The sequence below is a fragment of the Ruditapes philippinarum genome, unplaced genomic scaffold (genome assembly GCF_026571515.1).
Source record: "Ruditapes philippinarum isolate M1 unplaced genomic scaffold, ASM2657151v2 ctg1000_1_1_1_1, whole genome shotgun sequence".
Classification (NCBI taxonomy): domain Eukaryota; kingdom Metazoa; phylum Mollusca; class Bivalvia; order Venerida; family Veneridae; genus Ruditapes; species Ruditapes philippinarum.
Genome location: NW_026859957.1, coordinates 64,716 through 80,708, shown reverse-complemented (window position 1 = coordinate 80,708; position 15,993 = coordinate 64,716). Strand labels below are relative to the sequence as shown.

At 29.6% G+C, this 15,993-nt stretch overlaps 2 protein-coding genes across 2 annotated transcripts; both read right to left on the bottom strand.

The window, feature by feature from the left end:
- Positions 1-423: 423 nt before the first annotated feature.
- LOC132758400 (adhesion G-protein coupled receptor D1-like) lies at positions 424-4,378 on the bottom strand. Its single transcript, XM_060750073.1, has 9 exons — positions 4,314-4,378; positions 3,958-4,024; positions 3,354-3,439; positions 3,055-3,181; positions 2,742-2,783; positions 2,535-2,603; positions 2,213-2,279; positions 1,711-1,775; positions 424-887 (listed from the first exon to the last, which is right to left on the bottom strand). Exons 1-9 carry the CDS (start codon positions 4,337-4,339, stop codon positions 828-830), a joined length of 609 nt encoding a protein of 202 aa, XP_060606056.1. The 5' UTR covers positions 4,340-4,378; the 3' UTR covers positions 424-827.
- Positions 4,379-5,172: 794 nt separating this feature from the next.
- Positions 5,173-12,401, bottom strand: LOC132758405 (adhesion G protein-coupled receptor B1-like). Its single transcript, XM_060750077.1, has 13 exons — positions 12,068-12,401; positions 11,119-11,217; positions 10,764-10,864; positions 10,259-10,444; positions 8,896-8,982; positions 8,518-8,635; positions 8,125-8,244; positions 7,539-7,611; positions 7,121-7,223; positions 6,853-6,896; positions 6,487-6,598; positions 5,666-5,769; positions 5,173-5,356 (listed from the first exon to the last, which is right to left on the bottom strand). Exons 1-13 carry the CDS (start codon positions 12,387-12,389, stop codon positions 5,173-5,175), a joined length of 1,653 nt encoding a protein of 550 aa, XP_060606060.1. The 5' UTR covers positions 12,390-12,401.
- Positions 12,402-15,993: the final 3,592 nt, after the last annotated feature.

Sequence of the window (15,993 nt, the reverse complement as noted above, 5' to 3'; positions counted from 1 at the left end):
TGTATTTTTTTTTTGATAGCTCCTCATACAATATTTCAATTGTTCAATTGTTTAAGTCGATCAACCTATGTCCTTGATTTCCTATATCATTTAATGAAATAACATGTAGATCCGATTTGGGGAAAGAACTAAACTTTAAAGCTTTATACATTATTTGCAATGGTTCAAGATTGAAGTAACAAGAACTTTTAAAGTCTAGCATGAAACTTATATTACAACAATTTACAAGAAAAGACATAAATGCATACAACGAAACTATTGATGATTAAATTCATGATAATAAATTTCGCACACCTTTTATAGTTAAATATCAACAATAAATAGGTGGAAATAAAAAAATAATGCAAAATCAATTGTGTTATAAAACTATTTCAGGTATCAAGTTGGGATATGCTCAGAAAAAAAAGATTTCATCAGAAATTTAACTGGGCACATCCACTGAAAAATCCATAAACTTAATTATAAAAGAAATTGTATGAGAAGAGAGACATAAAATTTAAGTTTTCAAGATAGTCTTAAAATTTTATCAATACAAAACATATAATAATACAAAACAAAAATGTAATACAAGCAAAACAGTTTAAAGTAACATAATTCTAATTTTATCTTGATGTTTACATTTACAAACACTTTGATTTATTTAGATATCTTGGAATACATTTAAAAGAAATCTAAAGAATATGCATTTTTTATCCACAAAAGAACACTATGCAACTTGCAATGATCCTGAAAAGCGTAGTACAACACATCAGAGAAAAATAGTCATAAAATAATTCTATTTCAGCAAAGAGCTCCAAACATTTGAACTTTATCACTGTGTACATCTATTACATTTCATGGGAAATGGGTTTCTCTTCACCTAAAGCCTTGATAGGTTCAAATCTTTTCTGAAAAAAAGCAAACAGAAAAGTGCAAATTTTATATTTAAGTAGTGGATTTTAAATATGTATAAACCAGCTGTAAGATATGTTTTAATTATATTGTTAATGCATACAATAATGACCAAAGAATGAAGTAAAATAAAAAAAAGATTATGTTGATTCTGTTTGATATATCTGAAAAATACGGACAAAACTTTAAAAAAAAGTTAAATACATGTTCTTGCATGTTCTTTGCATATTCACTTCTTGGTATTTAAAATTGTTTTCATCGGACTCTTCAATTTGAATAACTTCGTTCCAGGAAATATTAAAGAAATTATGAGATTGTGCTGATCTACGAAACAGGTACCTTACACGTTGCTTTTCTTCAATCAGCTGATTACGTGTAACAATTCAGAGCACGTGATGTATGAAAACATGTATACTTCAAATGAAGAGAACGTGTACAGGAAATATTAATCTTACGGTTAGGATGTGTTGAAAGTTATTTTTCAAACATAACGTAAATGCATACATATGTTTTTATCAATAGCCTATTCAAATATCTGTTTTCATCTGATTAAATATATAAATTAATAGATACATTTGTGTAACCTGACTCGTGACATGTGAAGATTTTTAAATATAATTTGTTACTGACAAGCTGATGGGTGTTTCCTAAGAGCTGCATGATGAAATGGCGCTGTGGCGAAAAGATTGACTTATACCTTATTTTTACCTCAGTACAAATGTTGCCGCTTTTGATGATATGTAAGGTTTTTAAATAGTTAAAAAGGATTCTCTAACATATCAGTTGTAGAAAGTTTTAAAGTATAAACGTATATTCTACCATTTCTGTAATGTTAGCCAAGTTTCTTCCGTTGCTTGCAATGTCGTTGTCTGATAAACGTGAGCCTGGAAAATAATAAGGTTTATTTCTGAATTTCACATGTCATTGTAGTTCTGTAATATATGTTGTCGTTAATGGCAATTTTCAATATTTTATTGTACGTCAGTGGTGTGCCGAAAGCTAAAGTACATCTGTAGTTTTGCGTTACTGTCTTTTAATGACCAAATTACTCCAAATAGGTACATGTATGCAAACAATCACATGCTTTTACCATTTCATTTGTAGCATAATAACAAAGTCACAGGACAAGACTTAAATCCGTAGCCATATTTAATTATGCACTAGGGCGTGATATATTTTCAAAGCATATATTTGACTAATTTTAGTTGTCAATCATAGCCATTTCAGTACGCATACGTTTAGATTTGAAACAAAATCGGTGCAAGATAGTTTTTGCTTACTTTACAAAGACAAATATGACAATTATAGTATTAAAACTTACTATTTATGCCAGTGTCACTGTTGACAAGATTCAAGGCTGATGTTGACAAATACTTTGTCTTCTTTGGCTAAAACATATATAATCTTGTTATTCTTTTTAAAGAATGATTGTTACATTTCGAGTTATATACTATGTGAACAATTAGTACAATTATACTTTTCAATTAGTGTTCGTACAACATTCCCGTCTGAGATTAAATTACGAGGGGATTCTAGAAGAACACTGTATTGAAGATTTATTTCAAATGTACAATTTTACTACTTTATGTTTTTCTGTTTATTTTTTATATATTTTATGATTATATAAATACAATGCTAACTACCTTTGAACTACGGTTTAAGTTCATAAAAGATGTAGACTTTCTTCGCTTCTTTTCGTATGCATTCGTTATCTGAAATACATTGTATAGATAGCGTCTAGTTGTATAGATAGCGTCTAGAAACCTAAAATTTACAGTATCAATAAAAATAAAGAGAAAAATGTTATTACGTATTGTTTAAATGTTATACTATATCTGAGAATTGAATACCTGTTTATTGAGTGCGCAGTGGAAAATAAAAATTACGACACCCTGAAATGATAAAATTGATTCAAACATGTATTTACAGGAGAATACATTTGATTTTATGGTAACCGTTATATTAAATTATTTCAATCCAATCTGTCAAATGCACATGTTATTTAGACTATTTCATTTATTATGTCAGTCTCTTAAAATCTTTAAAAAAAACATATTTTACATACATTCTAGATATCAAACACAAATCTTTGACATTCTGTATTCTAATGCAAGGAAAGATAGCAAACGTAGTGTTGTTTGCTTTGAAAGACAAGAATGTTACCTGACATCCATTACAAAAAGAAAACAAATATTGGATCCATGATGTAGATTCGTTCACATAGAAAATACCAATAACCCACGTACATCCAAGCAATGGAAGTAAAATACAGAGGCAACGAATTCCTGCTCTGAAAACAGTAATCAGCATGATTTACAAAATAATTCAGAACGAGATGTAAAACAACGATATAAATAAATCATCCATTTAGTTTATCTATCTGGCTTTCTTTCTAATAAAATGCTATAAATATTAATCAACTTAAACGTGACATAAACATTCAAAGTAAATAACATGCTTACACAATTTTAGAATGGGTTTGTTTTTGTCTGATCTTTTTCACGTTTAATACGGCTCTTATAACAAAGCCAAGAAGCACAGCATTTGTCTGGCAAAAGAACAATACATTGTCATTTAAAACTGATATAGAGTGGATGGCGGCTATCGGTACGAAAATAGTGGACATAACTCTTTAACACTTTTAGCAGTATAAATTTTGTTTAAGTGCTTTATTACAGGTCAAAGGACATGCACTCTCGTTTTATGTTGTAGTCAACGCCATTTTTGTGAAAATATATGATATTGACAGTGTTTATTTTGCAATAAAAAGAGAATAGTCTAATAAGCTTAATCAAAATTATCTTAAGTCAATGTACATTATTGCTTTGCATATGGTAAAATATGCTAACGATATTATTTGAACTTTTTCAAATTTCAATTAAATCTGATGTGAAGAAACTTTCTATCAAGTAGCGTTCGCTTGCGCCTTAAATAACACAAGCTGGGGCACAAAGGTCTTCCTCGACCAGCAAAAATGGAAAGTCGCTTAACAGCGTCTGTATGGTGTTCGAAAAACCTAACGAACCTAACGAAATATTTCAAACAACCGAATTGTATTAAATATACCAGAATAATGATTAAAGCTGGCCCTACAAATGCCCAAATAAGTCCATTGTCAACTGATAACCAACAACTGAAATACAAATCAAACAAATATCGTAGCTCAAACCTACTCATGTTTTCATGTATTAAAGGGAACAGTAACAGTAACAGAGTCATAAAATCTGTATATATCTAGCGTTATACAGGTTCAATTATTGTTGATGTTTAATTTATAAACGATCTAATAAAATGTCATTAAAAAACTTAATCTTTTATTACAACTGCCACTAGTTTGTTAAAGGTCTTCTAAACATCATAGTAAGTATAAAATATTCGCTAAACGTTAACAAAAAAATTGAAAATGAAAAGATTAAACATACAAATGTTTAGTTCCATATCCTTTCATCTTTGTAATTGCCAAGGTTAACACGACAATAAAAGCTGGAATAACTAAAAAAAACAATTTTATAATCACTTAAAGTACATAAGTAAAAGTCTTAAACTTTGCAAATTCATTGATTTCTTGTCTAATAATTGTTTGGTAAAATATTTGTAAATATTTGCATTTATACTTGATTGTCAAGCCAGAAATAAAACCCATTTTCAATTTATGCGAATAAGTGTTATTTTATTTTCTTCTAAACAAAAAACAAATTGTTTTTCAATTTAACTTATAGACATATGATTGAATGGATAAAAACTGATTGTTTAATTGTTAATGTCTTTTAACTTTACTTCAACAGATGAAAAATAAATCTAAAAAACAATTTACCCCAAGCGAATGTAAGAATCCATTTAATTCTTGGTTTCGTTGCAAACACGTATAAAACAGCAACAGATATTTCAATACCTTCCGCTAACATCAGGAAAAACACAACCAGGTATATGTATTGTAATAATACTGCAACTGTTGTACATAAATCCTATTGGAAGATAATTATGCATAAAGATCAAGAGCTCTAACCTTAAATTTTAAGTTTTATGATGCCCAATATAAACTGAAATTAGACAAACAGAAAGAAGGGTAATACATGACATATAATTGAATTCGACATTAATACGGCAACAAAACGTCTTAACTTATTGCTGGATGTATACATACATGTATATATGAATGTCAAAGACATATTAATGTTAGCGGATACACCTCAGATGAAACTTCCATTTGTTTCATTTACAAGTAAAAAAAAATTTAAAACTTTTTTAATTTCTAAACATCATCAAAAACAACAACTGGTGTCAATATTTTATTAACGCATATAACTTAACTACGTATTGTGTTTTGCTCAAAGACCCTGCACATATCGTTAAAGAATATACAATGTTGTTTGTTCTGTCAACACCGCCGAGGAAAATAACATAGGATGTTGCCATAGCAACACATAAGTGCATCAAAATAGTAGCTCTATCTGATTTCAAATACCTGCAATATCAAATTGCATTTAGCAATGATGAAAAATGTTTTTGACATGAAAACTTATAAATCAATGTTTAATTTGATTCATCAATATATCTAGCAAATGCACACTCATTTACATATATTGAAAATTATATGCATCATTTGCTCTAAAATATTACTACATTTATCTTATTATCTTAAGTTATCATATTAAAATTAATAATGCTTATAAAAAGCTTCAATGGTTATCAGTTCGGTATCAGTAATTACATTCTGGCAATTAAAAGAATTATGTATGAAAACGATTTTGTATATCAAAACACGTTATGTTACCTCCACATGTATAAATGTATCATGACAGTAATTACTAAACCTAAAGTTGAAAAAGAACAGCCGACAATAGTTATGATTCTCAATGTTTCTGTTTCTGCGCTATTCTGAAGATAAATAAAGGTAATATGAAATTTAAAAGCACATGTTGTGTCATTCTTCCTTTATACTTTTAATTTTGTTTTCTGGTCATAAAAGTCGTTAATCAATATGTATAATTTCCGACAGATATATGTTTATATACCAAAATGACAAAAACAAACCATAGAATAAAGGATTATTGGAAATGTTGAGAATCTTCTCTGAAGAAGAATACCGAGATCTGCTCGTAATCAGTACTTTAGATGTAACGGAAATATTTAAAGAAAAAGAAAGACATTTCATTTCTCGATATGTTGCAAGGCATTTCTTTAATTCACATATAAAAATGTTATCATTTTACAACATTTGCGTGGAAAGAATTTGCATTCTCTCACCAGCTTTTGCCAAGGAATATTGATTATTGAGTGTCGTACACTCAATAATGTGAATTTACATGTAAAATAATTGATACATATGAACCAATAACCTGCATTTATTTTACACCAATAAGAATATCAGCAATAAAATCAGCACTGTGTTTATTATGCGGTGTCGTATGTTTGTAAAATACTACGTCATTTGCATACACATGTATTCATACACGTGAACATATTACTTGCATTTATTTTTAAAACAGTAAGAATGTCAGCAATGAAATCAGCAATTAGCCGTACACATACCAGTCTTTTCATGGTTTTGCTGAGTAAACCCTGATCAAGAATAAAATAATCGTAATGTTTTACCTCTGTCCAAGGACTCATAAGAATTGCAAAGTTTGTCAAATGGTTACAGTCGCAAGTGGTTGTTGTTGAACCTGATGTTTTCACATAGCACCCTTCTTTCATCCACGTTGTGCTATATTTTACAAATATACCAGCTATTATTTAAAAAAAATGTAAAGTTCAAGATAAAATGTTTAGTCTCTTGATAAAAATTGCGTTATATGTATGATTTTGGTGTTTTTATCAAAGAACATTTCTGTCAACGTTACGTTACGTTATATGAATGTGTTTCTGTTATTGAAAAAGTAGAAAAAATTAAAACAAATTTAAAAATGGATAATTAATTGGCAATCTTTTAACAAAAAACATAAGAGAGTTTATATTTACCTGTTTTCAGACATGAAAGTACACGTTTTTCGCCAGTTACTTTCCTAGAAAATTATTATAAAGCAAAATTGAGTGACTGTAAAAATGAAAATATGTCAATGTATAAAAACATGCGCATTGCACTTTACAGTGTAAATAAAAAAATAATCAATTACTATTCAAATGTATAGCTATTAGTTTAAATATGTTCTCATTAAAATTCGTAATAAAAATTCATAACAGAGCACCACTGTAAGCCGGGGAAATAGTTCAATTAACATTATATTACCTTCAAGTGTTGAAATTTAATGGTAACTTTGAAGTCACTATTGTTTTTCCAGTTGTCCAGTTTAGCACCCATCACAGCAGAATTCAGAAAACCATTTTTAAAGCTAAAACTTAAAATAATAGATGCGTATTGATTTCAAATGCAAATATATATTACAAAATGCAGTTTAAAAGTAGTACATGGAATCGTTTTAGGTATTGAAAATTAGAACGTTGCTCATCACACAAAAAATGCATTATCGAGTTCATGCTATGAAAATGTGATTCTTGATCTATCTTGTGAAAGAAAACACAAGCAAATTAATCAACTTTGAATTTTCTGGATTGTTTCCCTTAGGATTATCTTTTAAAGTTCTATCATTTTATAGCTCTCTTGAAATTAAAAAAACAACAACAACAACATTTGTTTATATATATACCTGTCATATGTAGTTTCTGCTGCTAGCAAAGCAGACACATTTTTATATAGTATACCATAGAACAGTGTCGATCCTTAAAAATAAATTGATTGGACATTTAAAACTATTTAATATATCAAGTTATATTTCAATTGTATTCTAAGAACAACTGTTAAATATAAAGGTTCGCTAGTTAAATATATGCATTTTAACTTTTGAACTTGTTTCCATTTGATTGATGTTAAGATGATGGTTTGGTTTTGTGTAAGATGAAATTTTATTTTATCGTGTGAGCTTAAATTACATCTTGCACAAAAAACAAACATTTTTATTTAATACTTACATACGAGTTTAAATCCAATTTCATTGATCAGTTTGTGTTAATCTTTTAACGACCAAATTATCAAATATAATTTAAATGGATAAATCAGTAATCCACTCAAACGCATAAAATAAGTATGTGTATTTACCGTGATGAAAAAATGTGATTTTCGCTTGTTTCAAAATACCTTTAAATTAATAAGAACAAAATTTAATGTATTCCTTTAAAAAGTTACTTTTTCTAAGGTATGGAAATCATCTTAATCATAGTATGAATTTCTTTTACCTTTCAAAGAATCAACAGATAGTTTTAAAGTGGCTATTTGTGAGAGTTCAGGATATTTATCGGCATCTGGAAACGTGAGTCCAACAGAACTAGAACTGTTCACTTGATTCACCTGAAGTACTAATACCCAACGAACGATATTTTATAACAAGTAGAATAGCTTATGCATGATTTGATTAAAATATATAGCATACATAAAATTAAATAAAGTACTAAGTTATGATTAATCACAAGATCTGTATTTGATGTAGATTTTGATAGTTAAAAATAACACTTATGTCTTTAAAGTTTTATGATAGTTCGATATTTTAACATGTTTAAGATGCTTTCATGAATCGAATACTTTAAGAACAATTAAATACTTGTAAAGCATTTCTTGATGATACAACTTACGAACATTCTCGGTGTGTATTGTTCTCTCTTTGTTAGAAGTGGTCTCATCTAAGGTTCCTCCAAGAATTGTAGAAAACGCACTGGCGATATTAAGAAGTTTCCATACTCCTTGGTAACACTGTACAAATCAAATATGTAAAAGCAACGATACAATAATTTTTATGAAATATATGATGATATATTAACTTATAAGAAAATACACGATACGTTTAATTAATAAAAATAAATTTCTCGAATTCTGATTCTGATACGGCGTTTATCATGAAACTTATACCATTCCATGAAAAGCGATCTGTAGGTAAAGAAAGACATGTTCCAAACATACACTCGGCGACACCAAAAGTGTATTCGTTTACTTGAATATTTGCTTTTATTTACCTTAGTATCCTTCAAGTTTGTAGAATTGCTTTGCAAGACGATTGTGTTCATTGTTTCAAGAATATTGCTTACAGTCATCATAAAGTTCTGAAAAATATGATAAGGTTGTTACGAGGTTTGTCCAAAAAATTCGTGCACTGCAGTTATAGTCGTGAGAGTTATAAATAAAAACAAATGAATTATATATCACTTGAAGGGGAAATCTGTCTCAAATAAGAAAACAAAAGAAAAAGCCGAGTAACCAGCGTGTCGCGTAAAAGAATGGCCATTAAGTTAGTTACCTTAGTAACGTAATACCGGCGCACGACAAAAATTTGGGTTAGTTCATTACTGTTATTGTATAAATTGTTTGTTGCTTGTAAAGTGGCATTTTCTTTTTATGTTATAATTTGTTTTACTGTCAATAGAGGCATGATTGATGCAAAGTATTTTGTAGTTTTTATTGTTCTTATGCAACGTACATGTAACATATTCCACCAGTGCACGAATATATTGGACAACCCTCGTCACATGCGCCGGCATTACGAACGGACGTCTGCCTGACCGGTTGTCATCGTCTACCGACTCTCGCCCTTCTACAGAGCGTTTGTGCCATTTAAAAACCAGCCTTCGTGACACTGAACTTGTCCCGCTTGCTCTTTTAAGTTCTGTGTAGGTATATGTTGGTGTTTTACCAATATTTGCACAAAATCTAATGATCCGTATCTTCAGACATTTAGCGACTGACATTTTCACGTAATTACAGTATTGACGACCACACACAAATGTTTGTTTACGACCGTTACAATAAGGCAAATGATGTCATATTTTCTAGTGACGTTAGGAATACGTACATACACTTTTCCCTGAATTTTAACGTTTATATGTAGTGTTAAAAGAATACCGTGATGCATCAAATTAATGAACTAACCCAATTTTTTTGTCGTGCGCCGGTATTACGTTACCAAGGTAACTGTATGACGATTCGTTTTCACGACATGCCGGTATCACTTTTTTCTTTTATTTTCTTATTTGAGACAGATTTCCCCTTCAAGTGATATATGATTCATGTTTTTTCTATCAATAACTCTCACGACAATAACTGCAGTGCACGAATTTTTTGGACAACCTTCGTACCTCTGGTTTTGTACATTATTTTATGATGTCCTAAAACGATCCCAAAGTTAATGCTTTTAATAATTTTTCTGAGTTCGGAAAGATATAAGCAAGGATAATTTGCAGGGAGTAACTTAAAAACTGCAGTAATAAAATATAAGTTTTCAATTAAGAAAAGGCATATCGCATGTTAACAAATTTTGATAAAAAGATAAACGCTTTAAAAAAAACTGTCATAAAGTTATGGAACAATTATCTGTTTACTTACTTTAGACTGATTTAAAGTAACTGCCCAGTCTTCTAAAGAAACTATTTTCTCTAACGTTTGAGTTATCACGTCGAGATCTTTACAGAGAAATGCTTTGTCTGGATCTTGATTTGCCGTCACTTCCGATGCCTTCTGAAGAACTTTTCCGATTTCTTTAGAGAAATTCCCGCTATTGATTCTGAAAACCTTTTTTAATAAGAGTAATATGACATGTTATTAATAAATTATTGATTTCGCGAAACTGGTTAATCTCGAAACACTTGTTTACCTAAGGAGAACAATTTTGTAAAAAATATTATATGTATTTTAATGACATACATTTCAATCAAGAAAGATTATGAACAGCTATTAAGATGTTACCCTCTTATTCTGCTTATGATATAAAAAATAAGCAAAGATTTTAGTAAAATAGCTACTAGTAAACGTTTTCTTAATAATCTACAAAATAACATACTTATATATTTCATTAATACTTCTTGATTACGAAAGTTTCATTTAATCTTACGATATCCTGTATATCTGCTACATCAGTACTTATACAGTCATATATCGGCTGCATCCAGGTTCCATTTTCCAAGCATTGACGGGAAATAAGGCCTGACAATTCTGAAATTTAAAAATGCAATTTGAAACCCGTATCAACATTTTCTATTTGATGTATTTTTCTAACAGCATTCGGATTGATTTTTTGCTATTTTATCTTAAATAATAAATGGAAAAAGTAAGTGAATATGCTTACGATGACTGCATTATAACGGTTGAAATTTGATTTAAAGAAAATGTGCATGCTTTTTAACAACAAGTATCATTTGCAATGCGTTCGATAAGACAGTTTCTCTATGAAATAAACTTTGATTTACCTGGGAGGTACGATGAACATGATACGGACGCATTTTTTCCCAGGTCCGTCTTCTCCCATTGCATCATACGTAAGTCAACTTCCTTTAGGCAGTGGGTCGCTATAATTACAAGCGAAAGGTTATTCAGCAATAACTGTAAATACAGGAATGTATTGACAACTAGGCAGGCAAGTCAAATTGAGCGAGTCTAAATGTATCCAGTTTTATTCAATGTCAAAAGCCTGTTTATTCTATATCAAATTGTGGTAGATAAATGCAAAAATAGTGAGCCTGTAGATTAATATATCATTGTTTAAAGAGTCTTTTTAAAGAGTTTAAATATATCTGTGACAGCCAGTGTATGGTAAATTTCATTTGGATACTTTTGTTGTTAATGGTGTTCATCGTTGGCGTTACTTGAAAAGTGCCATACGCCATGAGTTGTCTAATGGAATCTATTTAAATTGAACGCCATAAAGATATATATTAGATGATCATGTGGTACAATTTAATGGCAGCGAGCGGTTGAATATGATAAAGTGATATAGACAAATAGTTCAATTTTTTATGCAAAATGTAATGCTATTTGACTTTAAACTAATCTGTTTACTCATCCTTTCACTTGAATGTGCATAACATCACTTAACAAAAACAAACAAACAAAAAATGGCAGTGTCCTGTAAATCCTGTGATCCTGGAGTATTTATTAGTTTTGTAAATTATCGGTCCTTTTGTCATTTTTTGTAAAAACGTATTAAAAAAGATCTTGATGAAAACCATTTTTACTATGCAGTTATCATTTGTTTTATATCTGTGATAGTTGTTTCATTTAAATAGATATAAACTTAGTCATTCGTTTAAATGATAAAGAATATAATAAATATTTTAATCATTAAAATCCTGAAATGAATCTAAATACTACTAAATCAGAACATATACATCATGTTATTGATGACATGAGATTGTTTACCTTGAACAAACAATATTGGCTTCAATGAAGACAACACGGGAGACCGATTAGCAGAGTTATTTCCTGTGCAGTAAATTGACATGCCGTTATCAGTCCGTTTTGCAGTATAATTCAAATAGCTAAAGTCATAAGCTGTTTCGTAATCAGCAGTAAACCAAGTAGAAATATCTTCTGTTATTCTTATATCATCTGTATAATCCAGCGGAGTGACATTATCTTTAAACCATCTTATTTCAGACGACGGAAACCCAGAAACAGAGCATTCAAATCGTGCCACATCATTTTCTCTGATATAAATCACAGGGCTGTGTGGTTTACTCATTCTTGCTTCAGATACTGGAACTATAAGATTTGTTAAATGGTAACAATCATACGATAGAAGACATTTTAAGATTCAGAAAATAGTTCACAAAATAAAAAAAAATATCTGGAAAAAAAGTGATCTCTTGGAAGCATTAATCACAACAAAATTACATTAAAATTGCGCACCGGTGATAAAAGACTTAAAATTGTATCAGTATATATTAAATGATAGTGCCAATAAACTTTATGTTACATTTATTTACTTTTCTATATCTATTTATATAAGGCTGATGTTATAATGGTTATAGTAGCAATGTTGTTCACATCTATAAATTTCAAAGTATTTTTGCACGATATGATGGCGGATACCAAATGAATAAAAAAAAGATCTATGTTTAAAATTATGTGCTCATGATCATAAATCGATGAAAATAATGTAATGTAAAGATCTGCTGGAGCTATATCCTACATGCTTCTTCTAAACATGTCAATATGTCATTTGCGATTTATAGTTTATGGAAATAAACCATAAAAACAACTGATTGACAATTTATACCATTATATACTTGCAGGTCAATAACTGCTAGCAAATCATTTTAAACAAAACTTACCAAGTGTACGCGCATAAAGCGGGTCACTAGAAAAGTTCTGACTCTTTGTTACTGCGGTACACAACATAAAAGTATTACGAGACAAATAAGGAACATTTTCAAATAACATTGAGTTTGAATTTCTTTCTGGACATTTGAGCTCATATACTCGAAAGAGGTTGAGATAATCATCGTCCGTTTCGTAAGTTGAATGACACGTGTCCACGCACAGTATGTCTAAAATTTTCCACAAATAGTTCCACACAAAATAATCTACGGTTTCGTTTCCTGTATATGTACAAGTCAGAGTAACAGATTCATTCACAACTGGCTGGTTGGAAGCTTCAAGTGTTACTGCAGAACTGTAGGTACCTTCAACTAAAATAAAATTCCCTTTACACAGTTTATTATTCATAATATGAGAGTATTATGGAATAATAACTTGAAACATATTCACAAAAGACCTTGCTGAAGAAATCAAATACATTTCTAATTTATTTTTAAAGCGTAATATATGTTTACTTTACATTACTTATTGAAAAGTAAATAATAAAAGTAAAATCTGTCTATGGATAAAGTAAAATCTATTAACGTTCTTACCAAACAATAAGGTAGCTATGAGTTTTAAATATATCCTATCCATTGTCTTTATCACTTCCCATCCTCCTCTTTTTGTATTAGATCTGTACACATCAAAAGATATTTTTCTCAAAAAATCAGGAACTTTTAACTTAAAAACCGGACCTATTTGCTACATAAACACAAATAGCTTTTACTGAATAGCTTATCAGCAGCGCGGTATTTACTTAATAACCTCTCCATAGTTTGATCAAATGAACTTTTTTTTATTGCAAAAGTATAATTAGCTAAGTTGATAAAACATGACCGCTTGTGTGATTTTTTTATTCAGGTTTAAGTTCTATTGAAATAAAAGAAATAAGCAAGCTTAATAGTATTGACATAAGATTAGATTGTACGATAAATAATTAAAAAATGAACACATAACAAATAAAGAAAGAATAATGTTACCATGCATGTATAAATGATACGTTTTAACATAATCTTATTCTTCATTTAAGTTATTGTGCATTTATGTCTTTTCTTCAATTTCCGAAGAAAATAAACTGCTTAATATTATACTTAATATGGCTAAAATCACTAAAAGATGTACATGCAAGTATTTATGATGGGAGATGGCATGTGTCCGTCCATAGTGCGTCCTGTTAACCTTGTCTGATTAATCACTTTACTCGTAACAAGAAGTATCTTTAAAAAAGATACTCGGCCGAAATAAAACTGGTTAACTTGCATACGTAAGTTCTTAGTTTTCCATGCAAAGTCATATAGAAATGTCAGAATAGCTGCCATGACAATGACATTATAATTTCTTGTAGGGCTATTAATCTTGAAAAATGTAACACTTTAAGATGTACGAGTATGTGTTTCTAAACAAACCTGTCGTGTTTCGGTAAGTGATCTCAATTTCTAACACCAATATATACGCAGTCTGTTAGGCAATTTCTTTTTTATAAATATTTGATTAATGTGCAAAAATATATATAAATTAAAAACATGATATCAATTGAAAACATCGAAAATCATATAATATATAAGACACTTCAATATTGAACATCATAACCTAAGAGTACTTGAACAGTTCTGATATTATTCTCATTATTTTGGGCAAACTTTAAAACTCAGATCTTGTGTAAAATAAACTCAGTAAGTTCTTACGTAAAAATACACTGTTCACTAGAAAATGTAATGAGATCTGAATGAAAGAAGAATTGTTAAACAGAACTTAAATATCCGAGCAATTTAACTAGAAAGTTAAAGTACTGTCCTGTACATTTTATTTAAGACATATCTTTTACATTTTATTTCATAATGACAAAAACTGTCCTTTTTTACATTTTAGTTTAGAACTCTATGATCGTAAAATGACAAGAACTATCCTTAACGTTTTATTTAAGAATGGCTAATGAAACTCCCCGATACCATTTTATAATTTTAAAATGACCAATGAAAATTATTCTTAGATTCAGTTCTTCCCTGTAAATTTTACAGAGAGTCAGAAAGAAAACTGACAGGCCTTCGGCCGGAAAAGGGACTCAGCCCTGTCTTGTACATCAGCCCTGTCTTGTACTGGTAAATGACCCCTTTTGATTTTAAGAAAAACATGTTACAGCTCAAAGGTTAGGGACGTGAACTTGATCTGGCAAACACATAAGCATGATGACAAACTTACAAAATCAAACTGTTTTCGAAAACCATTAAAGATAATGACTAAATTAATACATACTCATATTAACACATGATTAATAGGAAGTGAAATTGTTTTTGCTTTTGCGTTTTTTCATTATCAATATCGGACCTAATGTTTGTTTTCATCTGTCTAAACTTTTAACTAGTTTTATTCAGATTTTAGAAATATAAGGTTATGTAATGTCGGTTTTAATTTGAACCAAACCAAATAATATTTCTGCAGTTTGAAAGAAGTTTGGGGTACAAAAGGTTGGAATATATGTTACGTCGACGCACAAAAACGTCTCTTTTGGTCAATCTGAAGTTAAAATCGTCGTATGTTTTACCAATATATTCGCTTTTAAACGTAACATTTTATGTCATCTCAAACGTTTCATATTTGGTCAACGTAGGACAATCAGCAAAACATCCAGCAAACCTTACAGCGCTACATGTGCCAGGAGAGCTTATTTTTTACATTCATATTACAGTATTATAGAATTTTTAACTGCTTTTAAGTGTATAAAGCTATGTCTGATGAAATAGTTTATAGAAATTAAAAGAAAAATAGTAAACGTTTATTGTTGTCATAACATTGTGGTTGGTCATTTCCTTAATGATTTGTAACATAAAATGTCTACATGAATATTGTAGACTAAGTAGAAAAGCAAATATTTTTGTGTTATTTTAAGCAATGGTTCAACACATGGACAACTCACTTTCAAAAACTTCCACTGATATATTTCTTTCATTCTAAGTTTGATTTTATTCACATTTTTAAACAATTAG

What these genes read in the sequence shown, in the direction of transcription:
- LOC132758405 (XM_060750077.1), bottom strand. Translation starts at nt 12,389, where the DNA reads ATGAGTAAACCACACAGCCCTGTGATTTATATCAGAGAAAATGATGTG. An exon ending in TTAAATTTCAACACTTGAAG is followed by an intron (nt 6,897 to 7,120) that starts GTAATATAATGT and finishes ATAATTTTCTAG; the next exon opens with GAAAGTAACTGGCGAAAAAC. An exon ending in ACTTTCATGTCTGAAAACAG is followed by an intron (nt 6,599 to 6,852) that starts GTAAATATAAAC and finishes TGTAAAATATAG; the next exon opens with CACAACGTGGATGAAAGAAG.
- LOC132758400 (XM_060750073.1), bottom strand. Translation starts at nt 4,339, where the DNA reads ATGAAAGGATATGGAACTAAACATTT. An exon ending in CAGCTTTAATCATTATTCTG is followed by an intron (nt 3,440 to 3,957) that starts GTATATTTAATA and finishes TTCTTTTGCCAG; the next exon opens with ACAAATGCTGTGCTTCTTGG. An exon ending in CAGTGACACTGGCATAAATA is followed by an intron (nt 1,776 to 2,212) that starts GTAAGTTTTAAT and finishes ATTATTTTCCAG; the next exon opens with GCTCACGTTTATCAGACAAC.